This window comes from Tilletiaria anomala (genome assembly GCF_000711695.1).
Source record: "Tilletiaria anomala UBC 951 chromosome Unknown K437scaffold_41, whole genome shotgun sequence".
Classification (NCBI taxonomy): domain Eukaryota; kingdom Fungi; phylum Basidiomycota; class Exobasidiomycetes; order Georgefischeriales; family Tilletiariaceae; genus Tilletiaria; species Tilletiaria anomala.
The window spans coordinates 75,098-90,305 of NW_013546981.1; the positions used below are offsets into that span (position 1 = coordinate 75,098).

The 15,208-nt window shown below is 55.0% G+C and overlaps 5 protein-coding genes across 5 annotated transcripts; 3 read left to right on the top strand and 2 right to left on the bottom strand.

Annotated features, from left to right (window-relative positions):
* Positions 1-66: 66 nt before the first annotated feature.
* On the bottom strand, positions 67-3,592 carry K437DRAFT_120851 (uncharacterized protein). Its single transcript, XM_013387791.1, has 2 exons — positions 3,501-3,592; positions 67-3,434 (listed from the first exon to the last, which is right to left on the bottom strand). Exon 2 carries the CDS (start codon positions 3,431-3,433, stop codon positions 461-463), a length of 2,973 nt encoding a protein of 990 aa, XP_013243245.1. The 5' UTR covers position 3,434; positions 3,501-3,592; the 3' UTR covers positions 67-460.
* Positions 3,593-3,836: 244 nt separating this feature from the next.
* K437DRAFT_256531 (uncharacterized protein) lies at positions 3,837-5,427 on the top strand. Its single transcript, XM_013387792.1, has 3 exons — positions 3,837-4,360; positions 4,424-4,845; positions 4,925-5,427. The coding sequence occupies exons 1-3, from the start codon at positions 3,971-3,973 to the stop codon at positions 5,247-5,249; spliced, it is 1,137 nt and encodes a 378-aa protein (XP_013243246.1). The 5' UTR covers positions 3,837-3,970; the 3' UTR covers positions 5,250-5,427.
* A 658-nt stretch (positions 5,428-6,085) lies between these two features.
* Positions 6,086-8,399, top strand: K437DRAFT_268390 (ACBP-domain-containing protein; the record flags this gene model as incomplete). Its single annotated transcript, XM_013387793.1, has 6 exons — positions 6,086-6,111; positions 6,213-6,302; positions 6,401-6,414; positions 6,495-6,558; positions 6,632-6,704; positions 6,774-8,399. The coding sequence occupies 6 exons, from the start codon at positions 6,086-6,088 to the stop codon at positions 8,397-8,399; spliced, it is 1,893 nt and encodes a 630-aa protein (XP_013243247.1).
* Positions 8,400-9,649: 1,250 nt separating this feature from the next.
* K437DRAFT_256534 (mannose-6-phosphate isomerase) lies at positions 9,650-11,658 on the top strand. The gene is made up of 3 exons (XM_013387794.1): positions 9,650-10,225; positions 10,291-10,588; positions 10,663-11,658. The coding sequence occupies exons 1-3, from the start codon at positions 10,037-10,039 to the stop codon at positions 11,577-11,579; spliced, it is 1,404 nt and encodes a 467-aa protein (XP_013243248.1). The 5' UTR covers positions 9,650-10,036; the 3' UTR covers positions 11,580-11,658.
* Positions 11,659-12,082: 424 nt separating this feature from the next.
* On the bottom strand, positions 12,083-14,323 carry K437DRAFT_268392 (GMC oxidoreductase; the record flags this gene model as incomplete). Its single annotated transcript, XM_013387795.1, has 4 exons — positions 12,083-12,358; positions 12,435-13,778; positions 13,859-14,079; positions 14,146-14,323. The coding sequence occupies 4 exons, from the start codon at positions 14,321-14,323 to the stop codon at positions 12,083-12,085; spliced, it is 2,019 nt and encodes a 672-aa protein (XP_013243249.1).
* Positions 14,324-15,208: the final 885 nt, after the last annotated feature.

Sequence of the window (15,208 nt, forward strand, 5' to 3'; positions counted from 1 at the left end):
TCTTTGACACTCAAGATGTGCCAGTAACTGAAGCCGCGAATGATTCTGACCAGCTGTTTCGTATAGCTTCCAATCGAGCAAGGCTTATGGTCAAAACATATATCCAGAGTATTTTCGAGCTGCCCAACAGACTATCGAATGCCGATGGCTGAATCAAGTCATGTTATGTGGCATGATGTCAGACCTGTCGAGTGTTGGTCAGCTGCAATCGATGCGAGGACACACCGGACGGTCTGATTGTGTTCAAACGCGGCTGCCGGGCTGGAATGCATCTTGCCTCCAGAAGTCAGAAATGAGAACTTGCGAAATTGTAAAGATGCCGTATTAAGTCATAAATATTATGTGGCGAGCGCACTTCGTGAAAGTGCGGCAGCTCCAGTGTGCGTTCGTAGCTTCTGCTTGGTTGTCCGCTCAACGCACATAGAGTTTTGCTTTAATCCCATGCCCTTATGGATACTAATCACTGTTTAGAGCCAAAAAGGATTGCCTTGCTGCGCTCGCTAAGCCTGCTCTTGACGAGTGACGGATCAGGCCCAGACGTGATGCTTCCGCTCGTCAGAGATGACCCAGCCTGTGAAGAAGGATCAGAGCTTCTACCCAGGTTTTTTGCCGTGCCATCAGTAGTTTGGATACCGTCCAACTGGAATTGCCTCCGATTCGCCTCAAGAGCCGCCTGCCGCTCTCGCTCATACCTTTCCTGATCCCGCTGCTCTGCACGGTACCGCCGCACAATCACGCTCTCCGAGGGCCCCTCCTCTTCATCGGTAAGGTCCTCAGTCATGCCTTCCCCTAGGCTCGGCCACTGGCGCTCGTGCTGGGGTGCATCGAGTCCTGCTGGCCGCTGTTGCGGTGGCGCTTTTGATCCAACCCCCCTCCAAGCCTGCTGAAAGCCGAACTGACTCAGCTTGCTCTGATGCTGAGTGGCGTTCGCATCGAACGTCTCCTGGTCGAATGCTGCTTGAACACTACCGAATTCGAGCTCGACCCCGCTCCAGATGTCGTCCAACGCGACAAGTCGGCCCTGCCGCCTACGGGGCGATGCCGGGGTAGGCTTGATAGTGGTACTCGCTGCTGGCAGCATAGATTGAGGTGGAGAGCTGGACGGTGCCTGCTTTGCTGCAAACGAATTGAGGGTGGGTTCCAGCCTGTGCGGTGACGAAGAAGTATCCTGTATGATAGTCTCCGGCACGATTATCACGCTAGCTCTGCGGTCTTTGGTAGGGGAGAAGGGCAATGGCGAAGACGTGTTTTGCAGGACAGTCTCAGGCACCAGCGCCTGGTCCGTTGTCGCGGTCGAGGCTGGTCTGTGCGCTGGCGAAAATGCGCTTGCGGTGCCTGGCAGGCACAGAGACGACGACCTAAGATGGGCGGTCTCGGGAACAAGCACCTTGGCATCTACACCCACTGGCCGCACTGTTTGGTCATCCTCTTCGGAAGTATCTGACTCGTCCGACGGCCAGTCGAGAGGCTGAGTCTCCATCTCCAGCAGCGCCTTAGCACGTAGCTGTTTCCGAAGCGCGGCAATTCCCACACGCTGCGGAGACGTAGAGGAGCACGTCCCGTGCGATATGGTGTCGCCGCTGTCGTCCTCAGAAGCCCAAGCTAGTGGCTGCGTTTCTGAGAGCTGCGAAGATGGGAGCACTCTCCGTTGCGGAGAAGCCTGAGCCTTAAACAAAGGCGTTCTTGTGCCGCACCCTTTGGGTGGGCTCGAGGATACATTGCTCTTGGCTGGCGATATCGATGCCGAAGTCCGCCCGTCGTCCTCCAGCCATTCGAGGGCCTGTGTTTCGTTCGAAGCATCCAAGGGAGGCAAATTCCTCTGTACTTGTCCGCCCGACTTTGGCGCTGAAGGAGTCATGGATGAGATATGGCTCTTGCGACGCACTGGTGTCTGCGGCGGCAACATGAGGTGCACTCGCCGCTGAGGGCTGAGCGTCTGCTGTTGCGGCTGTTGCGGCGATGCGGGGGCGGATACCAAGCCTTGCGAAGGCAGAAAATGCAGAGGCGAGGAGGACACATCGTTGCATGGTAGTGGGGAAGGAGGCTGCAAGGGAACTTTGCGGGTTGAAACAAGGGTCTGATCGGTCGAGTCGTTCGACTCAAGTTCTTCAAAATACTCTTGTAAGCGTGTATTTGGGGTTTCAGGCGGGTGTGCAGACTTGATGCGAGCTTTGTTGCTCTTCTTCGCGTGTAGAGCGATAGCTCTTGGTCCTTCCGGATCGGGCGGACTCTGGTACAAGCCTTGGCGCTTGAGCCACGAAAGCTCGATTCCCTCTTGCGACTCGGTCGGCTGGATCCCGTTGAGGCGGCGGTATTGGTTCATGATTTGTGGATTGAGATTGCGCTGCCAATCCAGCTTCGGAGACTCGGGAAGTGTGTCGTGAACGAAAGGTGTTTGGCTTGCCAAGTCTATGTCGGACAAAAGCATAGACGGGTGCGACTCGACATAGTCATCTTCGTCATTTCCTCTGGTCGTTTCAGCTTCTCGCTCGAATCGCAGTGGGCCGGTATACATAGGTATCTCGTCCTCACACGTTCCTGTCGAGTTGTCATCAATGAGTGGCTCAAACTGCGACGTTGGCATGTTAAAGCAGGTGTGATCGTGAGTATTGGATCGGTACTTGGACATGGGAGGTTCGCTGTGGCGCGGCCGCTTGGCAAGGCTGACCGGACTCCCATTCTCTTCACTACTAGGGTCAATAGTCCGTTTCCATACGCTCGCATTGGACGGGCCTACATCGCTCTTCCTGTTCTGCGGTCGCCCGAGCATGCGTTCAGTGGAAGAGTAAACTGACTTAGGTGGAGTTGGGCCTCGGGCAAATGTTTGCACCTTTTCCACACACGTTGGGCTCTTGTGACGCGATCCCTGCAGAAATGTGCGCATACATGTCTGTTTTACCTGCGCCTTGATGGGCCGGTCGCCTCTCCGCGCTGGATTCACAACGACTGTTCCTTTCGAATGTATCTGTTTCCCTTTCGAGATTTGTAAGGGTCCAGTCGAGGAATCCTCCATCGCGAGCCTTAGTTGCTTAGAGATGGTGCCAGACATCTCAGGGTGCGACTGGGCCTTGTCTCTGGAGGCAGACCAGCTTATCTGGTCTACGTCAGTTGTACCGAATATCGCCTTGCTTGATTTGGAAGTCGTTTCTCTCTGAGCCGCCATTTTTCTGCTCTCTGGTCGCGCAACGTCGCGATCCCAAGTTTCTACATGTTCTTCAAAGGAATTCCGTGGATGTATGCTGACGCGTGACCACTTATTGTTCGAGTCGTCCGTAGCTTGAAGTGGCGGTCTCCTGTAGATTTGACCGTACGAATCGGCATCCTTGGCCTGTGGAGATTGTCCTCTCTTGCGATCCCGGATCCAGCCTCCTCCTAACTTCACAGGGGTTGGTGACGGAGAACTGCGCCGCGCATTGGCCTTCCCCCTCATCATTCTACGCCAGTGAGCAAGGTGTCAGTGGGACCGTCACAGCCAGGGTCGGTATATGCTGTAAGCTCACCAATGTATGTTACCCTTCGAGCAATCGATGAACCCTTCCTTGCATCATCCTGGAAATTGGAAATTGCATCATGCTAAGCCGTACGGGTGTTCCCGTGCACGAGAGGCCTCGAGGTCTTGAAGGGTCGGAGGTACATAGTCATATCCTACGGACGTGAACGAACGGACCAGTCAGCGTATGAGAGGTTCATCCTCTTGTCGCAAAGGTTGATTGGTGTGGAAGCTGCGATGTGCTTTGACGCGTCCCGCCAAAACAAAAAAGGTATACGGGCCACGCGCCCATGTCACATTATTTTCTTATCTCGGTATAAGTGTGCCAAAGAGGAAAGGATGGTCGTGGGTTAATGACGCAACGAGCAGAAGAATATCAGACTTCCTCCTTGCCTTTCAACAAGCTCCAAGCACCGGACATAGTACCAAGACCGCATCTCCTCGGCTTTTTGCATGATCAATTCAACCCGACCGACATCCATGGACTGTCTGCATCGGCTGGTGGAAGCGTGGACCGGACCGCCACGAGCAGCGCCGATCTCATCCCGATCGGTGGACCTGCTCCTCCTCGGCACGGGTTGGACGGGAAGCTTCCTGCTGCCGATAGCAGCAGACGCAGGCTTTCGAACCGCCAGCACGACGAGGGACGGGTCGAATGGGACCATCCCGTTCCATTTCGACCCAGATGTGGACGGCGATGATGATCTGGAGCAGTATATGCGGCTGCCAAACGCTACAACGGTAGTTATTATCTTTCCGCTGTATGACGGAGAGCACAGCAAAAGGCTTGTGCGCAGCTATGAGCGAACAAGGGATGAAGATGTGGCGAGGCCACGTTTCATCCTGCTTGGAAGCACCGGGATCTACAACGTGAGGCCGTCCTGCGCGCTAGAGCTGCTTCACTAGAGCTGACCAAGCAGCACTGATTTGCAGAATGGGTCGACTCTGCAAGCCAAGATTGCATGGGACTCTCCAAAAACAGCGCTGCCGCCGATGACGGAACTCAAAGGGAAACTCAAGAAGCACCAAAAGACCCCACGGAGTCCATGGATCGATCGCAACTCCGAATACGACACGACCAACCCGCGGGCAGCGGCTGAAGACGCTTTCCTGGCACTGTCGACCGCCTCGCCTCCATCGCGAGTCTCCGTGCTCTGCCTGTCCGGGCTGTGGGGTCACGGCAGGTCCCCACGGCGCTTCATCGCTGCGATGGCGAGCAGCAAACAGCGGCTGAGAGCACTGGGAAGCCTCAGCCTCGTTCATGGAAGAGATGTCGTAAGGGCGATTCTGGCCATGCATAGCTTATGGGCGCGTGCGGAAGGCCAGCGGTGGGTGCTGACGAATGACAGATACTAGTGAGGATGCAAGCGGACTTGGTTTGTTTCAGCATGAAACCTGGGACAAGCGCTGATGTTGCATTCATCCACGTCATAGTGACTTTTGGGACCTTGCCTCACGCTGGGGTGGCGCAGGCGAAGCAGGGCGCAATCATCCTCCGCGTGGCCCACAGGGCAAGTGGGTACAAGAGCTGATGGCAGAAAGCCAGCAGCAAGAGTCAACGAACAATCTCGTTGAGGGGCTTGACGAAGATGAAAACACCATTGCGGACAAAGGTGCTGGGCTCGTTCAAGGCCCTTACTCGTCCACGGGAGCCGTACGCGCTCTGCCCCGTACACCAGAACAATGCGGCGAGGCGCTGGACTCATCCGAGTTTTGGAGGACGTTCGATCTAGTCCCTGCGGTCCCTTGGGTAGACTGACGCGCATAATGGCACATATGCAGCTGAACCTACGCGTCAACGCCCGAGAAACACATATTTCTTTGGATCCTATCGAAAGTTCCCTTGCTGCCGGATGCGATTCCATCTCTTTTGTAAGATGATAACACGCATGTTAGCAGTAATGTACAGACTTAAAGGCAGCCGTCTTTTCTTTGACGCATTAAATTATGTACGGTGGTGGCATTCTCACGCGCGCTGTGAACGCTCGCTCTGGGACTAGTTTGGTGGATATAAAGAGTTGGCCTGGAAACCCGGCAAATGCCGGATCCCGGAAACGAATCCCTCCCGGAAAGCCCCAGAGCAGCTAGACCTGCGACCCGGGCCCGGTGACGTTCCGGGCGTTTTGGGACCTCGGTAAGCTCCTGGGGAAGGGGCTCAAAGTTACCGGCCAACTCTAGTTGCGCGAGTGCCTCACTTTTCCAGGAGAGGCGTCGTCCTCTGTTGGGCGCCCGCACTGAGTCTTACCACACTGCCCCAGTGCCCAACATCAATCAAAACTCGCCGCCTATCATTCGAGAGAGCGGCACCGCCAAAAAAAACTGAATACAGCCCGATGCCCGTCACTCACATGCATAACCACTTTCTCTCACTTCGGTCCGTTGCTTCGCACTCAATTCCCCGTGCGCTACGTCCATCAGAAGCAAACGCGCTCGGATCGGGTAGGGCTAGGTTAGGCAAGGCAAGAGATAGAAGCTGCGAAGGCGGATCGGCCGCAAGGTGAACAAAGAAGAACAACGCATTGGGTGGTAAGGTGACGTAGATCGCTCGACCTTTCGTGTGGCCGCCGCACCTAGCCCGACAACCAAAGTTTCAAGATGAGTAGCGCCGACGTAATCGATGCGTGAGTTCTCCAAGTCTGGAAAATGCTAAGCTATATGTGCATAGCACTGATTGAGCTCACACCGCCCGTGCGTGCGTCGGAATCTCGTCTGGGCTCGTCAGCCTGTTCGAACGCACAGTCGATATTGCGCAGAGTTTACCCAAGACCGGGCCGATTCAGACGAGCTACGAGGAAAAGCTTGCTCTGTACAGGTGCGTGACGCATTGATGCCGATTATACAAGCATCGGACATGTAATGGCTCGAGGTGCTAATGATACATCGGCCTCCGGGCTCCTTCGCTTCGACCAGTCTCTACAAGCAAGGTTGGCACTAGCCAAGCATCGTCAATTGCCGGCAAATATGATGTATACTGACCGCCGCTTTCTTTATTGTACAATTACAGCGACCGAAGGAGATGTCCAAGGCAAGCGTCCCGGGCTGCTGGATATGCTTGGCCGCGCTAAGTGGTGGGTTGATCCCAGTCACGATGCCAGCCTGCTCCTACTGACGAGAGATGATGCTTCAATCTGTCGCGTGCAGGGATGCGTGGGCCAAGCGGAGAGGATTGACATCCCGCGATGCCAAACAACTCTACGTAGAAAATATGCTTAGGGTGAGCTCCGCAGTTGATTGAATCCCTGACCCAACTAGCTGACAGACATCTACGTCGACTTACTCAAAGACGCTGCGACGATTTCGAGATCGGCCTCAAGCTATGGAGCTGATAGAGGAACTGGAGAACTACAGCGGTGATGTCGCTGAGCGGGTGATGAGCGGAGCACTTGCAGAGTCTTACACCGACTCGGGCTCGTCTGCTGGGGGGTCTCCGCGGCTACGACGGCGAGCACCTGTGCAAGATTCCGAGGAAGAGGAATCGATCATCTCGGAACCGGCTGCTGCCTCTCTGCAGCACGCAGCGCCCTCCCTGCCGCCGTCATACATTACCGGTCCGGGGGGACTGCCACCGCAGTCGAGCTCCAGCAGTCGACGCACACAGCTCGGAGGCCGCGCAGGGGAGCACCCGCCGCCGTCTGTCACACTGACGCGAGCGAGGAGCTTTCCGCAAGCGCCAACGTCCGTCGAAAATGCCAGTGCGGCGGCGGCTGAGCAAGCAGGCGCGTCCGAGCTGGCGAGCGAGGATGAGGACTATGCGCGCCCTGGCGAGCTGCCTGGCCCCAGCCAGCACGGGAGAGGGCGAAGGCAACGAAGCCGAGCCAGTTATACTGCTGTGCAGCCCGGCGGAGGGCGTTCATCGTGGCAGCAGCAGTATCCTCATCCATACTCCAGCGCCGCCGCGCACGAAAGCCGCTTGTACGCTCTCCCTCCTTCAAGCTCAAAATACCCATCTGCTCCACCGAGCGAATCAGCAGCCGGTGCGGCTGCGGGAGGGTTCAGCGGTAGCGTCGTCGGACAGCACCTGTACAACACTGCTCCTCCCGCAACTTCTTCGCAAGCGGGCAGGCCAGGCGCCGGCCCCTCAGGCGGGGGCATCCATCACTACTATCACCACCGTCCTTCGGACTCCGGCGTGGGACCGGCAGGCAGCGTGCGAGGGCCGTATGCTCCTTCCTCGGTCGGTGGTCGCTCAGGTGGCGGGGGTGGAGGCGCGGGTCGGGGGAGTGTTGTAGCTGGTGCCATTGGCAGAGGAGCTGGTTCTGTCTCTGGTGCCGGCGGCCCATCGCGCAGTCAGCAAGTTGACCAGGCACTGCAGAATATCCAGGCATCTCTTGCTGCGCTGCATGAGCGACTGAATCGCGTCGAATCAAGGCGGGGCTGGTCGGCCTTCCTCACCGACGCAGGTGGCACAGGTGGCGGCAGCAGAGGTAGTCGACGACGAGCGCTGCACAGCGTCTACGAAGCAGTCGCTAATGCCGCACATGACATTGCGGTCCTGCTCGGCCTACGCAACCCGTATGCGAGCAACGTATCAAGCGGCGTGGCACTCGCTCCGTCCTACCTGGCTCAAAGCGGCGGCAGTGGTGGTGGCAGCGGCGATGCGCGAAGCAGGGCACGAAACGATCTGTTCAGCGCGCCGCTGCGCCTGGCTATCGCGCTGCTCAACCTCTTTGTGCGCCTGGCGCTCGACGCAATGAGCCTCGCTCTGATTATGAGCGCCCTGCTGCTCATCGTACGCCGGATTACCGGCAGAGGCGACCCGCTCATCATCTTGCGCCTCATCAGGAGGTGGACCGGCATCAGACCCGGTGTCATCATTAGTGGCGCTGCGGCTGCGGCGACGACCAGGGTCAATGGTGGAAATTCAGCTGGTGCCCAAGGTGCTGCGGTAGTTATAAGGAATCGGACGTAGGAACATGCCAGGCGTTAGAACATGTGACTTGTGTAGACCAACATTATTAGAATGCGTAACATTCATGATTGCATTTCTCCTGCGTTAGCCAAGCGATACCATTGCCTTGACAACGATAAAATAGAAGGCGGGGTATGAGGCGATCGTTGTTTCGTGGATACAGGGGATCCTCGCATACAGTGACACGAGCTGTCCCGCGAACCCCTTGCTCGAAGATCGCGAAGGCGACAGGCGACAGGCGGACGAAAGCTCTAGCGAGGGTTGCGGGACTGGCGCCAGAAATGACATTAGTGTCCGCAAGCGTGGCAGCTACTCGGTTACGGTGGCAAGAACATTTCCCACCGGATTGACACTTCTGACTACTGCGACAATGGTTGAGACCATTACCGTGGCCAACATTGACACTGTTGACATGAGGCTATGATGCAGCTTAAACAACGTCCACCATCATCCTATCGATAGGAAGGAGATTGTTGCGCGTAACGTTTACCTGGGAATTGAATGTGGCTGATCGAATCGTTGCGACCCCTTGATACGGAAGATGAAGGGGGCGAATACTTAGTACCTCTGGCCATTCTGATTCCTCTTTGCGTGCTACTTCACCCTGTACACGTGCAAGTCTACCAAAAGGCTAGCTTTCGATTTACTTGTGTCAGATCACCAGCGTCCTGGGTTTCAGCAGCGTATCTGTCAAGCTCAAGGGGATCCATGCCTTTGTGCTGTGGCTCCGTCAGCGGAATTCACAGAGACCCTTCCGGAGACGATCGATCTGTTACTGACAGTCAAGGAATCGGCCTTTGCTTGAAGGATGTAGTCTTAAGGAAATACCGACACTTGATTATGAGAGCTGCGACAGAGTAGAAGTTTAATTCCAGAAAGTGGAAACGTACATGGGCGAACGATCGCACGGGTTTGTACATCCGTGGCCGTGACGCAGAGATACATGGCAAAGCATCTAGCGATTCCTTAATAAGTGGAGGCAGTGGAGAATCCTTGTTTGTACAAAGCGAGGAGTGATGTCAACAAAGGGGAAAAGCCCAAGAATGATGAGAGCTAGGTCGAGGCGACTTTGTGAGTACAAAAACAAAGAAGAGCCATTCTTGCTCTTTTTGTGCCATGAAGACGTGAAATTAAACAGTCTGTATCCGATCGGCTTGCTCTCTTGTTGCAAGAGGAGTCTGACATAGTAAAGGTGTAGAGTGCGAATAGAACCAGGATCTTCGTGTTGTTGCTTGTAGTTGCGACAGTGATATGACGTGGGAGTCGTCGTGCGGTTGTTTAATTGGAGCTCCGTTCCGACAAGTCGGAGATACGTAGAGTATTACATAAAAGCCCCCAGTGACGTCTATGATGTCGATCCCCGACTACGTCTGACCATCCGTCTCTTTCTCCTTGACACCCAGCGTTCGAAAATCGAGGAGAATAGCCAAAGGGGTCGATCAAGGACGCTAGAGAATCAGCAGCGCAGCCCCAGGAGGAACCGTCGTCATCCCTAATTCTCTCTCTTGCAATTGCATCCGCCATCGTTCGCGGCCCGCTCGTGACGGTGTCGGATGTATCGACTGGCAGAGAAGCTGTCCGTTGACGTAACGCATTGAGCAGTTCGAGCATCGTTGAGGTCTCGTCGCGCCGAAAGTATGACGAGTGCAGGTAGCGATGCGCAGAGCGGCCCGCTCGGACCCGTCTTTCGAGTCGTGCCTGGCGTGCAGAGCTATGATTGGGGCATCAAGGGCAAGGACGGCAGCTTGGTAGCCAAATTTGCATTCGAAGGTGTGGGCGCAAATTTGCTCGGGCATGCGTACGACGATGACAAGCCTTATGCGGAGGTGCGTTGAGAAATGAATTCTGTCACAAATTAGGCTCGCAGGTTGAAGGATGCTGTTTCCAACAGCTTTGGATGGGCACGCACCCATGCTGTCCGTCTCGCATCCTCCCTAGGGAGTCAAGTTCGCCCACTTCTTCCGAGCTGGTCTCACTTTCTTCCTATCTAGCATCCCACCCTGATCTGCTCTCCAAAGCGGTCATTGAACACTACGGTATTCGCCTAGACAAGGAGCACGCAAGCAAGAACTCCGTTTTGCCGTTCCTTTTCAAAGTTCTCAGCGTTGGAAAGGCACTCAGCATTCAAGCACATCCAGACCGGAACCTTGCAAAGCAGCTGCATCGGCACAAACCGAACCTGTACAAGGGTGCGTACACCAAAAATCTCTTGTCATTGGATTCTGAAACCCCGCGCTCATACTTCCTGTTCGCAACGGCGTAGATGACAACCACAAGCCAGAAATGGCAATCGCCATCACCGACTTTTGCGGGTTCTGCGGGTTTCGGCCATTCGAAGAGGTCGCGCGGTTCGTTACGGAGGTACCAGAGTTCAAGGCGATCGTCAATCTATCCGAAGAGACAATCAATAAGGTCATCACCGCACAACCTGCCGATGTACCCGAAGACGAACAGAAAAATCTTCTTTCAAAAATCTTTAGCGGCTTGATGAAGGCCCCAGACTGTGATATTCAAAAGTACACAACCCAGCTCGTCCAGCGCTACTCTTCCTCCACGTCTGCAGTATATTCTTGTGAAGCCGAAGCTTCCATCCCACGCCTAGTGTTATCCCTACATGCCCAATTCCCGAACGACATCGGTCTCTTCTGCGCCTTCCTCCTCAACGAGATCCATCTGACCCCTGGCCAAGCTCTATTCCTCGGTGCCAACACACTGCATGCCTATTTACACGGCGAGATTATCGAGTGCATGGCGGCATCAGACAATGTCGTGCGCGCAGGCTTAACGCCAAAGGCACGTGACGTAAATACGCTGGTTGATATGCTCACATTTGAAAATGGGCCGGGGGACCGGCAGCTGATGCAGTCGCATATATGGGACGGTGGGAAGTTCGGACTGTCGACACTGTACCAGCCGCCAATTGACGAGTTCAACGTTTTACGGACCGTACTTGGCGGCTGCCATGGCAAGGAGGAAAGTCACCGCAGCATTCGCGGTCCTTCTATCACCATCGTCACACAGGGTAAGGTCAAGACTACCTGGGATATAGAAGGAGCAAATTCAGGCAGCATGGATCTGGTCGAAGGTAACGTCATTTTCATTGCTGCCAGTACCACGGTTAACTTTTTGGTTTATGGCGAGCAGGAGGCCATCCTGTTCCGCGCTTACGTGGAAGTTTGACGATCAGTGCATCATGGTCTGTAGTTGATGAGGACTTTGTATTCTTTACCCGAAAAGTGAGAAATCTGGTACATGGAAGCACTTGCTGTATCGACAAGACGCCATTTGCACATTCTCGAAAATGTTCTTTATAGCACGTTATTTTATGAAAATTACAAGCGCAGGAGCAGGAGCAGCAAGTCGTTCCCGACAGGGATTGGATATAGACACCTGACCGTCGTGGGGCGCCCATATACTAAAGTGCCCGGAATCGATTGTAGAATGATGACTTCGCATTCATGATTGAATGTTTTCGTGCGCCTTGCGGCAATGCTCAACTGAAAGTGGCTAAAAGGCCCCGACATGGCGGCCCGTGCAGCGGATTGAGGAGACGTCCGTAGGGCCGAGCGCAAATAAGTGGAGAAATTTTGGAATTGAGGCGTGTACCAGAATCCTTGAAAGCAAAGTGGAGATTGATCCCCGTCTATTGTGTCGAAGGTGGATGCAGATTGAGAAAGAGCAAATCAGGTTGGTTGCAAGCAGTGGCCGTGGCTGCGCTGAAAGATGGATGATTGATGCAGGTATGCTGGTGTTCGTGATGGAACTGGGGTGCTTGAAGCGTCAGCCTTGATAAGGTCCGCTCCAGCCTCGGCGATGCCATAGACAAGCGCTTGGATGTGCGCAGATACGTGCAGAGGAATGATGCTGGCGTCAACGACGCGGACGTTCTGCGTACCGTAGACCTTCAATCGAGGGTCGACAACGCCACCTTGACGTTCCGGCAGCATGGACGCAGTACCCTGAATGAGTAAAGAGGGCGAGATTTTAGTTCGAGAAAAAGATGAAGGATGCGCCAGACGCAATGTTACTACTCACGACAGGGTGGTATTCGGTGGTGAAACCAGTGGTAGTAGTGAAGGCTTCGAGAGAGGCAGCGTCGTTGCCGACAGCAGCGCCAGGCACGACCTCTTGGGCAATATAAGACCCGTACGTCTGCGTCGCAGCGATCTTGCGGAGAAAGCCGGTACCGGCGCTTGCCACGGTCCGATCAAAGTCCGTAGTGTAGTAGTTGGCATTGATGACGGGGTATGTTGTGGGATCCGACGAGCTGATGTGGATGGAGCCACGAGAGAGCGGATGCTGCAATGCGGCGAAGAAAGTAATGTAATTCTTGCCGGCCACTGGAGCGCCGGCGCCAGCAAAATAACCGTCGACACCAATGAGCTCCATCTGGGTGACTGTTTCGTTGTCCTTCTTGAGGAACTCAATCTGCTTCCAAAGGGTGGCGTTGTAAGGTGAGTGCGAGCTGTTGACGTACGATTCAGCTTGAGAGATGATTTTTGACGCCTCATCGTCGCCGACCAACTCCTGTAGGTTGATGTAGCCAATCGAAGGAACCGTCTCGGTCAAGATCGAAGCTGGGTTCTTCGAATTGGCTGTGTAAAGTTCCTTTTGCTCTGCAGCGAATGTCGCATTGTTGCGGAGGGAGTCGAGCGTCGTGTGGCCGCTCTCCAGCTCGTAAGCGGCGAAGCTGTACGTGTGTTCTTGTAAGTTCTCGCCGACTGGAAGCTCTTTGAGCTGCGGGATTCCAGCAGCGGACAGAACGCTCTCCTTTCCGATGCCGCTTCTCTCAAGAATGGCAGGGGACATGACCGATCCAGCAGACAGGATGACTTCCTTACGGACTGGCACCGTGTAGGAAGCACCGTTATACTGGAAGTTGACACCGCTCGCCACCAGATTGTTGCCGATGGAATTCTGGTTGAACATGATCTTGTCGACCAACGCGCCAGTCAGGACCTTGAGATTTGGTCGATTTGAATTTGGCCAAAAGTAAGCGGCTGCCGAGTAGCTGCGGGTCGAATTGGCGGGGTTGATGTCCGACGGCTGCAGGGCTGAACCATTGTTGTCGCCCTTTGCCCGGGTGTTGGACTGAATGCCGAGACTGCTGAGCGCTGCGATCCATTTGGATACCTGCTCACTGACATAGAACGGAAAAGAGACGTGGATCGGGCCAGAAGTTCCGTAATCGGAGGCAACAGGAGTAAAGTTCATTGCTTCGATCTTGTCGGGGTCCGGCTGTGTGTAAGTCTCGGCCTTCTTGATATACTTGTAAACGAAATCCCAGTTCCATCCCGGCGAGCCCAGCTGCTCCCAAGCATCAATTTCCCGCTTGTTTGGCCGGTCCCAAACCAAGAAGTTGAGCGCACTCGAGCCTCCCTGAACGAGATTGACGAATTCGGGGAAGTCAGAAGAAAGGATCACAGTCGAGGTGGATGGATGCATTAGGTGCGGCTCACCAAGACGTGACCTCTAGGCCAGCCGACAGCAGGAACGCCGTTGGACTGCGGCTGCGTAGTCATGTTCCAATCATATTTGGTACCGAGGTCCGCTCCAAACTGACCAGGAGTGTCGATGATCGGGTCTCCGCGACCATCGGGACCGGCTTCGAGTACCGCGACAGTGTACTTTCCACCCTCACTGAGCCTGGCAGCGACAGTCAGACCTGCAGTTCCTCCGCCTGACAGGGGTAAAGACTCGTCAGATGGATTGTATTTGGCCAAGGTGGCTGGAGATGTAAACATACCCAAGACGACGTAATCGACACCACTCGCTGGACGATCCCGTGGCTGCGCCGCGGCATTTGCAAGGAGAGAAGAGATAAAATCCGCAGCCCCGTTTTCTTGGATCGGGAGAGCGTGCGAACAGGAGACGACCGCAAGAACAGTCGCGACGCCGGCAGCAGCGGCAATGCTTGCTCTCATATTCGGCTTTCGGAGATGAGGTGAAGGAAGGTGAAGCGAGGAAGAGGGAGATAGAGGATCAAATACCCGTGAGACGGATGCTGGTGAGGGTGGGGTGACAATGAGTTTGGTCACGGGGAGATGCGTCCGGTCGTGGTTCACATGCGGGCGCCAAGGGCGGCCAGCTGCATATAAAGGAGCAGAAAATCTGGTGGTCAGTTGCCCCAGTTGAACCCCAACGCAACCGTTGGTCGAAACAGGTACCCATGCAGCTGGGTGGCGAATGATCGGCAGTGGGGCACGATGGCAGACGGTGTCTGAATGTACACTGGGGAGCCCTACCGACAGTGTACCGCACAGACCCAGGGCAGTCCCAGGACGGCCACGCACGGGATTCTTCATTCATGCGAGGGCAAACAAAAACTTAGTATAAACAATCGCTGGCAGGCGCCCTCAAGCCTGGTCAGCCACAGTTCGTCGATGCTTTGAGCCATTTGGCAAATGAACAAATGGTTGTCAGTATCAGAGAGATCTGCGTCTGTATCAAGAGGGGAAACCCGCACTGTACCAGCTGGAGGCTGCTGGACGTTGGTAGACGTTGGCAGACGAAACCAAACGTCTACTCCACAGGCGTGTGCTCCCCCTTTACTTGTCTGCCATCTGATCATTGATCGATGATGACATGGCTCGAGCCTTGGTACAGTCTCGGTAGAGCACTGTAGGCGTTATGAGTTGATCCGGTTCACCAAACTCAATCGACCGTGTGAAGATGCAGACGGAGAACTGGTGAGCGAAGAAGAGCACAGTCAGCCTTGCAGCATATATCATGAGAGTGGCGCACAGTCTTTCGGCGCAACAGGCTAACGGCGCGGGACTCTCCTCGTCCCATCTCGATTGGGACTTTGA